The following is an 18,070-nucleotide window of genomic DNA, read 5'->3' as shown; positions in this document are numbered from 1 at the left end:
TGAATGCCTGCATTGTACTTCCAAATTCCCTCCACAAAACCATTTAATCAACTGAACTTTTTCGGAAGGGGTATAAACAACCTAGGTGATAAAAACCTTTAAAGAAATTAAAATAGTGCTGTAAAACTCAATCAGTGCAGTATGCAATCACACAGCAAAATGAGGTCTGCTGATTGTGCCGTGCCGAAAATAGCAAATCAGACAATCGGAATTCGCCGATAAGCGGCGATCAACCAGAAAGTAAGCGAGAAGCGGTGTCACCTTTTATAATGCCTATGTGTAGTCTTCTATTCACCAACCGGTATATTAAAGAAAATAATAGTGGATAAGCATATGTTAATTGTTTTAAATAAAGAGCCCAATACGTAACTTTGAGATATGGTGTTCCATTTTATAAACTTAGTTCAACTAATATAATTTTCAAAATTTATTGATTGATTTCTAATTTCTAGATTTTAACCATTTAATCACTAAATGAAACATTTTAGAAATCGATTATGATCTCCTACATCAAATACAATTTTTTTTTTCAAACCTAATTTGGGTTAATACATGGATCTCGCATTTGCGGCTAGAATAGGAATTTGGACAATAATTTTCGACGTTGCCGAAAGCTTAATTGCAAAAGAGAAATTGAGCTGGGTAAGAAGTAATTTAATTTAAAATTCAATGTAGTACAATCATAAAAAGTATAGGTAAAATTTTGAGGATTGTAACATGATCTTTAAAGTATTTTTTTTATTGAAAACTATTTTTTTTAACTATCGGATATTATACAGTGCTTTCATTTCAAAACGATCCACCCTTAATAACTTACTTAAAAAAAAAAAAAAAAAAACACGTCAAATTAGATATACAGGGGGACGTTTAATTATGCATTTACTGAAGTTCTGTCAATCAAATCACCCCCTCACCTCCAGCTAACCTCACTTTAATATGTCAAATGGGAACCCCCATCGTGTGATACATCATAGTAAGCAGCGTAAAATTCTCTATTCAACGGTACCAAAAAAAATGAAATCGGTAAATGTGTAAGCAAATAGTTAGCGAAAATGTCTAGAAATAATGAATATTTTATTTACGCCAAACTTTGGTATTTTAAATGAATACTTCTCTACATCATTTTAAAATTCTTACATTTTTTATAATAGATCATCAAGAAAAATACAAGCAATTTAGAAGTTAAAATGTGTGGTAACAAACAGTACATTTAGTTCAAGCAAATTATTTATTTTTTTAAGTAAAGAATGTGTACCGTTATTTGCGAGAAAAAAGAGTGTCTTCAAATTTTTTTGCAAAAATCTTTGCAGTCTTATAACTTTGTATAACACTACACTTTGGTAGTTCGAAAGTGGCTTCATGAAAATTTTCGAGAAAAGTGGATTGGCAGACGTGGTGCAATCGAATGGCCTGCGCGGTCTCCGGACCTAACCCCACTAGACTTTTTTCTTTGGGGCTACTTAAAAAGCAAAGTTTATAAAACCCCACCTGAGAGTATTGAGAATTTAAAAAATAGAATATTTCAAGAATGCAGAGAAATTAGCGGGCAGACCCTTGCCAATGTTCGTAAGGAGTTTGAAAATAGGCTTTTTTATTGTCTTGCTAAAAACGGCGCGCATTTTGAACATCTAATAAAATAAATTTGTTAAACTAATTAAATTTGTTTTTCTACACTACCGATTTACACTTTAATTGCTTCTTGGTAAATCAATTTTATTTTTTTTTTACAACCATTGATAGCATAATGAATGCCCTTTAAAATAATGTACCACACCATGGGGTAGCCATTTAACATACCAAAGTTTGGCGTAAATAAAATATTCATTATTTCTAGACGTTCGCTAACTATTTGCTTACACATTTACCGATTTCATTTTTTTGGTGCCGTTGAATAGAGAATTTTACGCTCCTTACTATGATGTATCACACGATGGGGGTTCCCATTTGACATATTAAAGTGAGGTTAGCTGGAGGTGAGGAGGAGGTGATTGACAGAACTTCAGTAAATGCATAATTAAACGTCCCTTCAGTATATCTAATTTGACGTGTTTTTTTTTTAAGAAAGTTATTAAGGGTGGATCGTTTTGAAATGAAAGCACTGTATAAAATGGTGTGTCGATGCGGTCTAATGTCTTAATGTGTTTCTAGGGAGAAATTCGACTCGCAATTGGTAATAAATCTCGCGTCCCCGACATTTGATTGTATCTAGAAGTATTGACTAATATTAAAGTATTCAATGGCGGTGGTTGCGCTATACAGGAACAGTAGATATTTTTTAGTGCAAATATTCAGTATCTCAGCAATACCGCCTTTTTTTTAAAGCTAAAACATTTTAGAACGAAAAACACTGGATTAATTTAAACACTTTAATCTATGAACTTAAAAAAATAATACTTTCAAATTTTCACGTACCGTCAGGACTTAAATGTTTCTGATATGCAGCCAGTTCCAATTTTTCCTGCTGTGTCAATCCTTCAACAATCTCGATACTTTCAGCAGATGAAACTTTTTCCGCACTTAATTTTTCCAGTTTATCTATCAAATCCATATTTTCCTAAAAAATTAAATTTTATAAATTAAAAATCTTAAGAAAAACTTTAGAACTGTTTCAAAATTACCTGTATGTACGTCTCCAATTTAGCATTTATTTCAGATTTTTCCTTTTTCATCAACTCTAGTTCTTCTAAGATGCTTTCTTTTTCAATATTTAAAGTTTCTAGTTGATCTAAAAGCTTCTTTTTCTCGTTATTTAAAGTATCAATTTGTTCTTCGTAACAAATTGATGACATTTCAGAAGAAACCTGGCTGGTGATTTGAATTTCCTCTAAATTTTTTTGATTTAGTTGTGCCTTTAAGTCAAGTAACTCTGGGCACAAAAAAAAGTTATATTCTTAAAATATTTAGTTAAAATTCAAATACTTAGTTTCAAGATTTATAGATTCATCAAGTAATATTAAATCAAACTTACCAGTTTCTAGAATCTGAATAGCCTTATCTTTTTCTTCTATATGTTTCGCAAATGTGTCATCAAGCTGCTTAGTCGCATCATCTAAAATTGTTTAGGCTTTAAGCATATAAATTAAAACTTAAAATGCACGTTATGTATATACAGAAGCGGAAAAACTAGAATCATTAGCCGTAAAATTAAAATTAGAGGCAATAAGTAATACTACTTCATAATAGTTATGCTAGTTATGAAAAACCATTGTCATATTTTAAACCTTTAAAGCGTTACTTACATTTGATTATAATATTTTTATTTCACAAGAAACTAATAAATAATATCTGTTCACATTAAAGAAACTGGATATCTATTTCCGAATTAAATTAAAAAAATCCTAAATTGCAAATTTAACTTAATTTATAAGTTTAATATTTTTGGGATCGGGAAAAAAATCGTAGCTTTCAAAATATGATTTTTATAAACAACTATTCTTGCAACACAATATAATCCATACTGTACTAACAAATAAAATAATTTATTTCACTCCAAAATAGGAAAGCATTTTAAGAAATATACTATTTTACTTTTAAAAAAGTAAGTGTAACTTGGTACCTTCTTTTGAGCTATTTGCAGATTCCACCATTTTTAATTGCATATTTCCCTTTTCATCTTCAAGTTCAGCAATTTTTTCATTTAGTTTAACAATATCATTCTGCAATTGTCCGATTAAAGCATTTGCATCGTTCATTTTTCTGAATTGGTCGAGTTTTTTGTTCAGCTCTTTAATTTTTCCTTTTTGGATGGCTCTTGTCTTAATCATATTTTTATTGGCTTCATCGAGCTGTTTTTTTAGTTTTGCAATTTCCTGGTTTTCTATTAAAAAAAATATATATGTAAAAATTGGAAGCCATAACATATTACCTTCGTCTAGATCTATTTATTTATTTATCTAGATTAATTATATTACTTATCTAATAGTTAATGTACAATATTTAATAAATCTTTGACCCACAATAGACCATCTAATTGTGATTAGCGTTCTAACATATCATCACTTTTTTTTTAAAAGATCATTAAAAACTGGCAGTTGTTACTCGAACATTTGTTGAACAAATGTTCAAACCAGAAATACCCTACAAATAAATAACAAAATACAAAGTTTATCTCAACTTAATTTAACTTTATTTAACTCAAACTAGATTTAGACGAAACCGACATTAAGCTTCTTGAGATAATCAAAATACAACCTTCGCCTTACCTAGATGTAAATTAAAACAGAAAAGACCAATCAACCAATATGTCCCTTTTGCAATAACTATAATCTCACCATAAAACATATTTTTGCACATTGCAACAGACTACATACATTTAAAATAAAACACAACTTACCAATCACCACTAACCTAAAACATATACTTGAACCGAACAAAGAAAATATAAAGGATATAATAAAATTGTTAAAGGAAGTAAATCTATATAATACAATAAGAAAATTAAAAAAAACGTACAGGGCGCTAAATGGCCTCAGATGCTGATGCGCATTCACAAAACCTAAATTCTCTCTCTCTCTCTCTCTCTCTCTTCAAGGTTGTTCCAGAACAACCATTTACCTGCAGAAAGTACCAAAATTCCTATATCATTTTCAATACACGGTTGAGTTGGGTTATCATTGACTTTGAGAACTACCGTCTTTTACCTAAACCTTATGGAATTTTGTCAAGTTTACCAACACTGCCAAAAATCCGCATTGCAATGTGTTGAAAGAACGTCATTTACTAAAAAGATTTTTTAGTAGAAAATATGATTCATCCAAAAAATTTTCAGTTTTAAAATATTCTATAGACCGTATTGCTTAACATGGAAAATCGTTGGGTCTTAAGTTGATCAAGCACCCTCGCTTGCCTTGGCTGTCAGTGTTCTATTAAAAATATTTGTCGCTATCAGCCAAAATAATAAAAATGTTCCAAGCACTCCCGAATTATTTCATGGATCTTCAAAAGAGACTAAGCTTTATGATATTTTAATAAGTTTTAACTAAATTACTAAATTATTAAATTTAGTAAAATTAATATTAAACAATTAAGAGTAGACGAATCAGGGGTGAAATTTTTATGATCTGACCTTAACAATAAAAAAATTGTATTTCTGACATAAGAGTGTGCGAGACAGGAGTATGTTCCTAAGTATTATTACAATACAGCGCATCCGTAAAGTAGCGGATAAATTCAATAAAAATTAAATGGACCGTTTTTTGAAAAAAATGCCCCAACCCGTTGATTTTAATATTGGGTTTAGGACTTTTCTACGTGGAAATTAAATATACAGGGTGACTCAAAAAAAGATATGACGTCGTCAATATGTTTTTTAAATGGAAACCCACCATTTTTTAATGCAGAATCAGAAAGAACGCATTTTTTTACAAAGGATATGATACAAATGAATAGTGGTTACATAAGCAATTTTGAACCGAAAATGAGGTCATATCTTTTTTTGAGTCATCCTGTATATTTAATTTCCACGTAGAAAAACCCTAAACCAAATATTAAAATCGACGGGTTCAAGCATTTTTTTCAAAAACAGTCCATTTAATTTTTATTGAATTTATCCGCTACTTTACGGATGCACTGTATATGAACTTACGTCCATTTAATTACTGTATTCATTAATTTAATTACCGGGTAACCCAGGATAAAGGCCACAAAAACCCCATAACTTCTTCCCCTTTAAAAAAAAAAAAACAAATTAAATTTGGTAGTTTTGGTATTCAATTGTTTTCTGTCAATCCCGGTTTAGAAAAAAATTTCTTTTATTTGGTAATATTAAATGTGATACTTCGTATTTCTTTACATATTTCGGTAGAAAATTATATTCTGTTATCTGGAAGTCAAATAAATGACAAAAAATTAATATCATCATATCCAATCACTAACACAAACGCCAGCTAAGTGGTTTCCGTGTCTTGAACTAACTTTTAAGGGGATTATTCACCCATAAATTCCTGTTTCCTGGATAATTTTTTTATTTTACAATATTTTTAAATGCGGTTTTCGCTAATGAAATGTACATATTTTTTTCAGGAATTGGTAGGTGCTAGTTTTTGTAATTTCAAAAATTTTGATTTTTGAAATAAAAGCCAAAAAGATAAATAAAAAAATCTTTCCATACGTCTCTAGATACATCGATATTAGAAACACTATATTAAAAAACCATTTCAAAAAAATTAATAATAAACCTTTGAGAATGGAAATACAAAATTCAGGCATTTTTCTTAAAATTTCTTGACGCGCCGATAAGTTTAGTATTATTTAGCAACAACGCACGGCTGGGCTAGCGTCAATCTGATCAAGGAAAGCGCGACCCGCGAAGCTACTCTTGTTTGGCCCGATCTGCGCAAACGGCGGTATCGGCTACTGTTAACAGCAATTCAAAAAAAGTAGGAAGCCAAAACAGGATCAGTTTAGGCCTAGAATGGCTGCAAATATAGAGTAAGAATGCCACATTGCTTTTACTATATATAATATAAAATATATACAGATAGATACAGGACATTTTGGAAATTTTTGCATTTTGTGACCCCCGTCGTATCTCGTTATTTTTACAGTTTTTGTAAAAGTAAAAACTTATTCTTATAGATTTTTTTCCATAGAATCTAGTGGTAGAGATATATATTTTTTTGATTAATAGTTTTTGAGTTATAACTCAAAATTGGTCTTTTTTTTACCTCTTCAAAAATATATAACACTATGGACTTTTCAAAAATACGCAAATAACTAAGGATTTTGTAAATTAAATGCATAATTTAATAGTAGGCCATGAATAACAATGATAGACAAATAAAAAGTTACAAAGTTATATATTTTTAAAAAGGTAAAAAAAAGGCCAATGTTATGAACTATAAATATACAGGGTGTTCCATTAAAAAAAGCAGGTTAGGTTATAACTCAAAAAAAATATCTACACCACTGGATTCTACGGAAAAAAATCTATAAGAATAAATTTTTACTTTTACAAAAACTTTAATTTATTAACTTAATTACGTTAATTTATAATGTAATGTAATATAAAATTTTTTGAATATTTGAAAGTTATTTTTAATTCAAAACATTCTAAACCTGTAACTTTACAACTTAGTACTTTTTCATACCTATATTTTACATATTATATACGAGCGTTGATTGAAGGTACGGGTAAAGTCCAGTTCAGAGATCTATTAGAACCTTTGATGTGTCGCAGATGCCGCACTAACTAGTCCATGCGCCTATGTCATATTTATAGTCGCATGATATACATGTTTAAATGGCAAAATTTTATATTGTTTATCTATGAAATCATTTTAAATACGTTTGGGATTTTATGTATGTAAAACCCCATGTTTTATACTATTTATTATTTTTCTTTCGAAAATGTCAATTTTGAGAAAGAAAATAATATCACAAGAAAATAATATAAAAAAATTGACCGCGGACTAAAATCCAAGCATCTTACAAAATATTTTAAAAACTTTCAGCACAGACTTGTCACCTCTTTTTAGCCAGTCTATTAAACAAAGATAAAACCTACGTTCTGGGGATTCCTACTTTAGGCTGTGCAAGTGATTGTGTATCTCTCTCTATCCCACTGATTTTGAGAATTACAGGGCCGTACCCAAATTTTTGGGCTGTTTTTGTATTACTTTCGACGTGTTTTTAAAGAGATCTTTAAGGATGGATCTATCGCCTTTAAAATAGTTGTTGGATGGGTCTATCATTTTTAATAGTTGGGAGGGAGGTCATGTGAGGTTACTATTTGATGTGTTTTGCCGGTTATGCTTTTTACACGTTTATGAAAGTAAAGAATTTAGAATTTGGCCTGTATTCGTCTAAATTTTTTGCAGTTTTTACTGTGAGGAAGTGTGTTTTTTTTTTGTGTTTGTGGATTTGTTTTGGTATTATAACTAAAGACCTTAAAATGTTTCGACGCTGGGAAAATAGGCAGGAAAATTTGGCAAATGAAGAGGAAAGTGTTTGTGCGGGCTTTTGAAGACCGTGGGTGTACAAAAAAGACAATAACATTTGTGATGAAAACAATAAGAGTGATCTGGACAGTGATTTAGACTTACATAGTTCTCATAGTTCATTTTCTAGTGTTGAGGAAGCAAAAAGAAGCAAGGGAAGTAGAAGCTACAGAGGAAAATCAAGCAGTTTTAAAACGTAATTGTTTAAGTACAGACGCCAAACAATCTGGAATCAAGGAATGATCTTCAGTTCACAAATGATTGTAGTGCTTTGCAAAAAACAGCGTTTTTAACAGGGGCTCCCTATTGTACAATATGCCTGTAAAAAAAAAGGATTAAAGGCAAAATAAAAAGGAAAGATGCAGGACAATCGAAGAAACTTGACACGGATATTGCTAAGGAAAAGTGTGTATTCTAAATACAAAAACAATGAGGGTCTGACCATAGAGACCTTATCGGCAAGGGACAAACATTTCTGTCTCAACCTTGTGGAGATACCTGATAAAACTTGGATTTAAGCTTAAGATGGTTAATAAAAGAGCTGCTGTAATAGAATTGTCAGGTGGTGTATAGAATATTTAAGGAAAATTAAAAAAATTTGGGAGGAAGATCCATAGAAATAGAAGAAGAGAGATCCATATATTATTTAGCCGAAACATGGTATGATACATTTATGATTGATGTATGATTTCCATTCTCTAGGAAAAAGTCCCTTTTTTGCCATAGTAAGAAAACCATATTTTTATTAATTAAACAAAAGACTGCTTCTTTCTCCATTCTCTGGAAAAAAGTCCCTTTTTTGCCATAGTAAGAAAACCCTATTTTTATTAATTAAACAAGTTTAAAGTTTTGTTTTTTCAGCTTACTGCCCCTGTTTGTCCTTCAGCGACACAATAAAGTATATATAATGTAATGCTTTAGTATCCATATGCTGATGTGCGAGATGAAGTTGGAATCCATGGCGGCAACAGAGAAACTGTTTCCTTCCTTAATGGAAGAAACTGCTAAAGAACAATGGCAAAAAAACAGAATTTAGAAAAGTGTATTAACTTTTTGGGCCAGATTCAAAAGAGTGGTTAAATTTGTAAAAGTATTTAGTATCCTCACTGTAGTTTTAGGATCCAGTATACTTAAACGCATAAAATATAAACAGCTAGATGATTTTTAATGTAAAAGTTTATTTAAAAAAATATACTTCCACTTTTTTGACTAGATAATTACTTTTTATCAAAAAAAGTTGGTACTAAATATAGAGATGGGGGGTTTATATGAGTATATTATTATAATAATATATCATAATATGTATTAATTAAAAAAAACAATAATAAAGGACATTGAATATGGCAGCCAAAATCCCCATTAATAATCACCACCAAGTAAAAATAAATCTCAATACCCAAAAGGAAATATATAAAATTTGAAGACAAACCAAAACATTTTATGCCTTAATCCACAGAATAAATGGGCCTAAGTAATTTGTACCACCTATTCTCTCATCACTTGTTATAAACACCCCACTGATGGCGCTAAAAACTAAACTTATTAAATTAAAATTTTTGGTTAAACTCATTTTACGTACTTAAATCTTATATTTAACTTAAATATTATCTTGCTATCGACTATCCTGAGTTTCTAACTTAATAAAACTAAACCCAAAAATTCCGAATAATAAAGTTTTAAATACAAATAAATTTTAAGGCCGGATCTTTGCAACTTTTCACGCTTGAGTGGCTGTGACTGAGGTCAGGCGTCTAACAAAATAATACGCGGGCCCATGTAGTCAAATTTTACGAATCAAATGTATAAATTCTTAAAAAAATGCTTAAAACATTTATTTATTTAATGAAATGATTAAATATCGCTTAGAATATTACTTTATGACGCTTTCCACATAAAATTTTGCGATTTAAATATGCATATCATGTGAAAATACAAGCAACACCGGCACACGGACTGTTCACGACACATCAAAGATTCTAATAGATCGCTGAACTAAACTATATAAGATGATTTGCGATAACGTGTGCTGTTTAAGATTGAGATTTTGCTGTCGCAAGTGGCGATTAAAATACGGCTTTCAACATGATGCGATTCGAGATCTCATGTGACGTATAGAAAAATGCGTCCGGGGACGTTCTTCTCCGCGCGTGAAATTGGAACTTAGAACTTAAGAACAATTTAGATGGTTTATATGTACGGTTTAAAATAACGTGGTGAATTTAGGATTATTTGGTATTTATTTATCATTCATCATAACTGATATCAACTACTTGAGATCAATTATGGCAACTCAAAAGACGATATTGTTTAAGAACGTTTTATTAAACTCATCTCTATCAAAGCTAACTACCGCGGATGTGTCCGTTTCTGCCTCCCTACCAGACATTTAATAGTCTATTACAATTTAGATAGTTTATGACTATCTTTGCTAGAGCGGCAAATTAAACAAATATTTTCTTCCGCATCTACCTCTGCGCCGCAGCAGTTTCTCGAAAGGATGGAAAGCGGAGTCTTAAAAAGCAAACCAGTTGAGTGTTTTCTTTTTCATTCACCATCCGATATATATATGTTTTTCGCGTGCTATTTTTTTTAAATTTCTGATATTTGGCTCCTGCTACCAAACAAAATAAAAAAAATTACTGATTAAGATGGCATTGTGGGTGAAATTAAATATTATAATATGTGGATTTAAAATCAATCATAATAAGGCGATACTTGATGAATAAAACTTGTAAAAACAGAAATCGAAAATAAATAAAAATGAAAATTATAAAATAAATTATTATTAAAACCTCGTCATACCTTGTTCAACAGATTTGGTTGTCCCTCCCATACCACTGTTTTTCAGAAGTTTTAACTCAGTTAATGCATCTTCGAGTTGATTTTCCAGTTCTTTAATTTTAAATAAATTCTTTTCGTTTTCGTTAGTTAAACTTTTGTTTTCATCTTTAATCGTTTTTAACTTATCTTCATTAGAAATTTTCATGTCATTTATTTTTGAAATTAATTTGTGATTTTCCATCTTCAGTTTTTCAAGTTCTTCAAGTACATTTTGCTCATCATCGCGTGTCTTATTCTCGCTCAAGACTTTTAATTGTGTTTCCTCTATGTTTTTAATTTTTTCGGTTAAAGTCTTGTTTTCTGATTGAAGTTTCTCTATAAGTATATCGCGTTGCATTAGTTCTACATTATTGTCAGATTCTAGAGGGACATACTTGCTGAAATACAAATAGTTTTAAGAACATATTTATTTGTACAGTGTGTGTTCCAGTAATAATGCATAAATTCAATACTAACTAAACGAGGGCGCGTTCGGATCTGTCGACATTTTACTTAAAAAAAAAACTTGTATACAGAGTGTTTCAGAAAGGGCTATCAATTTTTTTGTTTTAATTAAAATCTCTATATCTAACGACTTATTTGCCAAATACGAAAAACTAGACATATTTTCTATACATACCTAACTATATTTTAATAAAACTTAATGTTCAAGCACATACGCTTTTACAGTTTGACGGTAGCTTGCTGTATATTATTAAAAAATCTATTGTTTCTTCTTTCCAATCTTTTTAATCTTCAATATTATTAGGCTTGTTCTTGTAAACTTTGTGTCCGGTCGTGAAACTAGCACGCGAGTATTATTCAATAAACTCTTCGTCACAGAAAATAATGCCGGTTAAGTCTATCTAACGTGAAATTTTCTCCGCTTTCCGAATCTGCACTCAAAAATATGAGCTCTCATTTAAAATTTCGAAGTTGGCGTCAAATTAACCGTCAAGGACATTCCCAAGATCAAATTGTGCCCTAATCAATTCCATCTAACTTTTGTTTAAACTTCTTGTTCACGAAAATCAATATTTTTAGAGATATTTGACCGTTCGGATGTTTAATAGACATCCTGAATATACAGTGTGGGGACTCTAGCTGGAATAAATTAGCTAGCGCTCTTGCAAAAAATATTGGAAAGCACTTTTAAAATGGAAATTGACGGTGTACTTTTCTTTTAGAAATAAGCTAACCCTTGACTTTAAATTAAAAAAAAAACTAGGTACAAAAATTAAAAACGAAATATGCGTATTTTGTTAATCCTAAGAAAGTAAAAAAAAAACAACAAAATTACCTCATAACCTCATCCAACGAGGGGTCAGGTCCGGTAAGAACTTAGATAGGAACACAATTTTTTTTTTCACTGGAATGAATTATCCTTTTGTGTCGCCTTATACGAATGCTAGTTTAAAATGCAGGTTGATGGCACATTTTATGATTATTTTATCAAAAAATTAAATTTCTTTTTCATTTTCTAAATTAAATTGACATATTTCTTGTACTGCCACGGTTTAAGTTCTCAATGATCAGAGATTGAAATGAAATATATACATCTGTAAAAAAAAACTGTTTATTGCTTAAGCAATAATTGTTCAAAGTTAAACTTATTTACCTCCTGACAAAGCCCTAAACGGTGATAAACTTCTGTTTGTAAAGTTCTGAAAACATATATGTAATGTATGTAATGTAAAACATAGATATACAGGGTGTCCCGGTTCATGTGGGAAATCTCTCGGATCCAGGTAGAACATCGAAAAATAATACCGAACGTTCCTATAAAAAAAAATATAAAATAAAAATTTTTGGTGATGAATTCTATTAGGAACCTCTTAAAATGACATCCTTAAAATACATTTACCTTGTTTACTTTACCAGGGGCGGACTAGGTTGTACACTTTAATGCGTATATTTTTAACACCCTGTATTTTAAAGTCTAAAAAAAAAAAGTTTGGCTACCTTAAACCCAAGGCTAAAAAAAAGGTACTCTTGTTCATTATCGATAAAATGAACCGTTTTGGAGAAATAAAATAATAAACGAGCCAATGTTTTTTTTTTTATTTTTTTTTAAATGAGATAAGTACGCCAGTTATTCAAAGACCAGAAAATTTCGATAGAAAGAACCTAAAATTGCATTAAGGAAATTTAATAGTATTACCTCATTAAGTGGAAAATAGAAACCTACCAGTTTCCCTTAGACGTTGATAAACACGTTGAAATGTTTTCTGATCCGGAATAATGCGATTAGGAAATCTTTCTTCGTACAATCTTTTTGCTTCCAATGCATTGCAAGACGCCAGACCATACATAAGATGCATATCTGCATACTCAATAAAAGTAAACTCCATATTTTGACGTAATTTAAATTAAAAGTTACCAAAAAATACAAAAATTAAACAAATATTATCAAATAAAGGATGAATATGTTGACAAAGATTAGGTTTAAATGATAGGTATTTGCTAAATTTAGAGTATAGCAACGGTTGTAACAATAACAGGTACAATACAATTGGTTTACATAATTTTTTTAGTTTTTTTTTATGTTTAGTTTTTATCTTAAGAATAACAAAAAAGAAATAAACGTATAATAAATAAGAAATATTTTGTAAAAGTATTTTTTAGGACACCACTGTATTTTTAGGAACATGTATTTTTTTTAAATTAAATGACTTACATCGAAATTTTCTGGTCTTTGAATAACTGGCGTCCTTATCTTTTTTTTTATTATTTTTTTTTTATAAAAAAAAAACATTGGCTCGGTTATTATTTTTTTTCTCCAAAACGGTTCATTTTATCGATAATGAAGAAGAGTACCTTTTTTTTAGCCTAGGGTTCAAGGTATCCAAATTTATTTTATTTAGACTTTAACATACAGGGTGTTAAAAATATACGCATTAAAGTGTACAACCTAGTCCGCCCCTGATAAAGTAAACAAGGTAAATGTATTTTAAGGATGTCATTTTAAGAGGTCCCTAATAGTGTTCATCACCTAAAATTTTTATTAAATTCTACTGGGTAGTTTAAAAGTAATTTATGAAAAACCAATTTCCAGCAGCGTCCTTTAGGAGGCTGTATCTTCGTAAAGAAGGCCTGTAGAAATTTTTTTTATAGGAACGTTCGGTATTATTTTTTGATGTTCTACCTGGATCCGAGAGATTTCCCACATGAACCGGGATACCCTGTATATAATATACAATATAATTATAAGGGTTGCCTTTGTAAGTTTCTGAATGCTTCTTCGGTTGAAGCTCGGAGTTTATCTATATAATTATGCCGATTTTATTTATCAAATTTATTTTTTATGTATTACCATATAGAGAAGTCTAAAATACTTAAATCCAGTGATCTCGGGAGCCATCTGATTGGCCTGTATGTGCCAATCCAGCGTCTACCAAAATGAGCACTTAAATATTCTCTAACTAGCCTTGAATTATAATAAGAGGGTGCTGCATCTTGCTCGAAATATATCTGATGTCGCTGTGCCAAAAGTATGTCCTCCAGCAACTCTGGCATATTATTTTGTAATATATTTAGGTATCGTTGGGCAGTAAAGCTACCCTCAAAAATTGTAGATGTAATTTTAGTGCCCAATGCTAATAGCTGCCATTCAAAAGTAAGATGTTGGTTTTCTTGATACCAATGTCTTGTATTTTATCTATTAAATATGCCGCTGCTGCTTATATGGGATTCGTCAAATCATATTACCTTTCTTGCAAAATCCAGATCTTCATTAGATTTAGTTAAAATACAATAACAAAATGCCAATCGTTTAAATCGATCATCAGAATGCAATTCTCGAACAATATTTACCTTATACAGTTTAAATTTGCTTTTTTAAAATTTTTTGCACTTTTGTTTTTGCAACTCTGGATTGGATTTTAACTGAAATACTGTAGATCCAGATGGCTGACATCTTTCTGGAAACCTAATATCTTTTTACTTTTTTTTATTTTTTAACAAAATAAAATAAGTCGATTTTTTATGCACGTTCAAGTTTTATGCATGCGTGAAAAAATTCATGGCCTACCTACTATTAAAAAAACAAACTTGATTTTTCTGATTTTTGAAGCTAAAAATAACTAAAGCTATCATGTGATATAGGGTGTTCCATTTAAAAAATACTAAGTTTGTGCCCAATCTTAAAAACAGTGTTCTAAAAAATTTTTTAAATACGCCACTCTGTAATAATATTTATTATAAGCAGTTTTAATTTTTTTTCTATCTTATACAGAGCCTGAGAAATAATAACATCTCGAAAAGTAAACATTTTCGTTTTCGCCCCGTAGTTCAGGAGCAAAAGTAGTTGGAATATTTCTGCTTGTGGCTTCAAAAGTTTTAGAAAAAAGTGATACAGGGTCGAGAAAACCGCAAAGCTATATCTTCAAAAATTACAAAGATACCGTGCAATCTCATCCAAAATAGGACACAGTGTACATACATTTGGGGTAGTTAGGTCATTTTATAGCGATTAATGACGTTCTAATATTACAAAATACGTATTTAACGTCGAGATATTTTGTTTTTAATTTTCATAAACCGTTTTTTAAATTTGAAGTCAATGGTTAATTTGTTTTAAAAAGAAAAGTACTCCATACTAGTACTTCTTCACAGAGCTTTCCAACAAGGTGTCACAAGTGGCATCATCCAGTTTAAAAAAATAAGTAGGGTTAGTCTCAACCTTTCGAAGGGTTGAACAAAAATTTTATTAGATTTTTAAAGCCGACAAAAAATCAATTCAAGAGCGCTAGGGAATTTATTCCAGTTAAAGTTCCCACCCTATATATATATTTATTGATTTTCGTGTTTCCAGGTAGTTTACTAAATTTTTTATTGGTTTGGTGACTAGAAAATCCAAAAAACAACATAAACAGTGTTTGGTAAACTTTATAAATCCGTGCATAAATCGAAAATAACAAAATCTTTAACGGTTAAAACGAATTTCGAATTTAAAAAATGTAGATACGTATGTTGCCTCCCCTACTTCCAAGCAATGTCTTGTTCAGGCGTATATGACCGCGGGAGACAATTAAAGAGTTAAACAAAGCGTCACCTTTAACAATTAAGACTTTAACTCGAAAGTCGCGAACTAGCACAATAATCAAGAATCAATAATTTTTTATATATTAGTAATTAGTTATATAACCGGTTAAAATTTCTGCTTTAAGAAATTAGTGTTTAAAGTTGTGTTCCTCGAATAATTCATCGAAATTCCGACAACGAAATTGGGTCCATAGACTAATTAGATAAGGACTAAGTAATGTTGGTCAAGATTTACCCATTTTGCAGTTCATAACCGTAGCACCGTAGCAGATTTTAAAGATTAGCTGGAGGCACGTTTCCAAATCATACCCTACTGAAGAGCAGGTCCCAAACATGCTCTATTCGATTTAAATCCCGACTGCATGCTGGTCAGCCTAAAACTCTGATATTGACCTCCTGATGATACTCAGTAACTATTCGAGCCACGTGTAATAATTGTTCAAAATGTTCACCATCCACTAGGACACATTGTCTTTTATTTAAATTTTGCCCGACTCCAAACAATGATTCTTCCTGGGCCCTGATGGTATTGACTCCTTCCACAATCTTTTTCCACAATTCCTGACGGTTATTTATTTTATTTTTATACACAAGTGATTTCAAGTAGCCCCAGAAATAAAAATCTAAGGGATTAAGATCGGGACTACGCGCAGGCCACGGATATTCACTATCTCTACCAATCCATTTATGAGGATAAATTTCGTCCAAGTAATTTCTGACTTGGAGTGAATAATGTGCCGGTGCACCTTCGTGCATATACCAACTGTCACGTCTTAAATTTAGGGGCACATCTTCTAGAAGAATGGGTAGATCATTCCTCAAGAAATTTAGATAACGTTCTCCATTAAGCTTAGCTGGCAATTCAAACGGTCCCACAATACAATCCCCAAAGATACCACACCAAATATTTATTGAAAACTCATATTGAAAATGGTGTTCTTGGAAAGCATGAGGATTTTCCATCAAATAGATATGATTGTTACGCCAGTTAAAAACACCTCTCCTTGTGAACGTGGCTTCATCCGTAAATAAAATTTTATTACAAAAAAATGGATCATTCAATTGGCGCTCTCTTAAAAATTAACTGAATTGGAGCCTTGCAGGAAAGTCTTGAGGAAGAAGATTTTGAACTGGAGTGAAATGATACGGATACAGTTTTTCTTGGCGTATATATTTGGACACCGAAGATTTCCTTACACCAGTGGCTGCCTCAATACGTCTTGTGCTGGTTTCAGGATTTTCGATAACACGAACCAAAATTTCATCTTCCATATCTGCTCCAATTATCCTTGGTCTTCCGGCATTTACGTTTTTTGAACGAAATGAGTCCGTTTCGCCTAATCTATCGTACAACGCTTTAAATGTTTGATGATTTGGCTGCCTTCTATCCGGATACAGATCTAAATAACGCTGCGCTGCTCTTCGAGTACGAAAATTTTCTTGAGCATATACACATACCATATCCCGGATCTGAGCATTAGAAAAATCATTGTGACGCGGCATTTTTAAGCGAAAATAACACAACAAGAACACGAGCTTTAGCCAAATTAAAGACTTACTTATTAATACTTCACCTTGACAGGTCGTAGTTATGATGTGTTCATCCTAGGCAAAGCCTAGTTTGTAAAACTCCGATAATAATTTGTTCATACGCAACCTAATACAAAAATGCGTTTATTTCGAAAACGGTCTACTTTTTGGAGATCAAATAAGTATACCTTTTTTGACTAGAAGTAAATGCTGTTTTATTATTTCCACTCGCAAATGTGCGTACAGGTAGGTCAAAAAAGTTATGACCATTTTAATCACTCAATGTTGTTGTATGTGGCGCCATCTAGTGGTAATGGGAAAATAGATATCATATTCGTGTTCCTCATCCCAAATAATAAGAGTACGCCAAATTTTAGGTTAATCTGTCCAGTGGATTCCAAAATATTTCAATAAATGTTTGGTAAAAAATTAGTTTTAACACCCTGTAGAACGAAAACCAATAACATTTTGCTAAGCGATATTGAGCTCAAACGGTTTATTTTCATGTCAGGTATCCTACATTAACCTATGTCCAATTAATTACGGGACACCCTGTATAAATCCATTTCAGAACCCTTTCGGATGAAAATCTTTGTATAAATGACTCACTTCATGTATAAATACTTTATTTAATAGACCCTCGTTCAATTATTATTGAATTTATTAATTTCTTCTGGGACGAACTGTATGTGTACTACTGACCCCAACTAAAATATTTGGTAGTAACACATTTATAACCA

The 18,070-nt window shown here is 31.1% G+C and overlaps 1 protein-coding gene across 1 annotated transcript in view; it reads right to left on the bottom strand.

Annotated features, from left to right (window-relative positions):
* LOC126741568 (golgin subfamily B member 1-like) overlaps positions 1-18,070 on the bottom strand; it is a 53,473-nt gene that overhangs the window by 25,857 nt on the left and 9,546 nt on the right. Inside the window, exons 5-9 of the mRNA XM_050448034.1 lie at positions 10,740-11,155; positions 3,557-3,817; positions 2,969-3,049; positions 2,619-2,866; positions 2,413-2,554 (exon numbers count right to left, since the gene is read on the bottom strand). Of these exons, the coding sequence (XP_050303991.1) occupies positions 2,413-2,554; positions 2,619-2,866; positions 2,969-3,049; positions 3,557-3,817; positions 10,740-11,155 (1,148 nt within the window). The remainder of the gene's footprint in view (positions 1-2,412; positions 2,555-2,618; positions 2,867-2,968; positions 3,050-3,556; positions 3,818-10,739; positions 11,156-18,070) is intronic.

Source organism: Anthonomus grandis, chromosome 10 (genome assembly GCF_022605725.1).
Source record: "Anthonomus grandis grandis chromosome 10, icAntGran1.3, whole genome shotgun sequence".
Lineage (NCBI taxonomy): Eukaryota > Metazoa > Arthropoda > Insecta > Coleoptera > Curculionidae > Anthonomus > Anthonomus grandis.
This window is presented reverse-complemented; position numbering and strand designations above follow the sequence as displayed.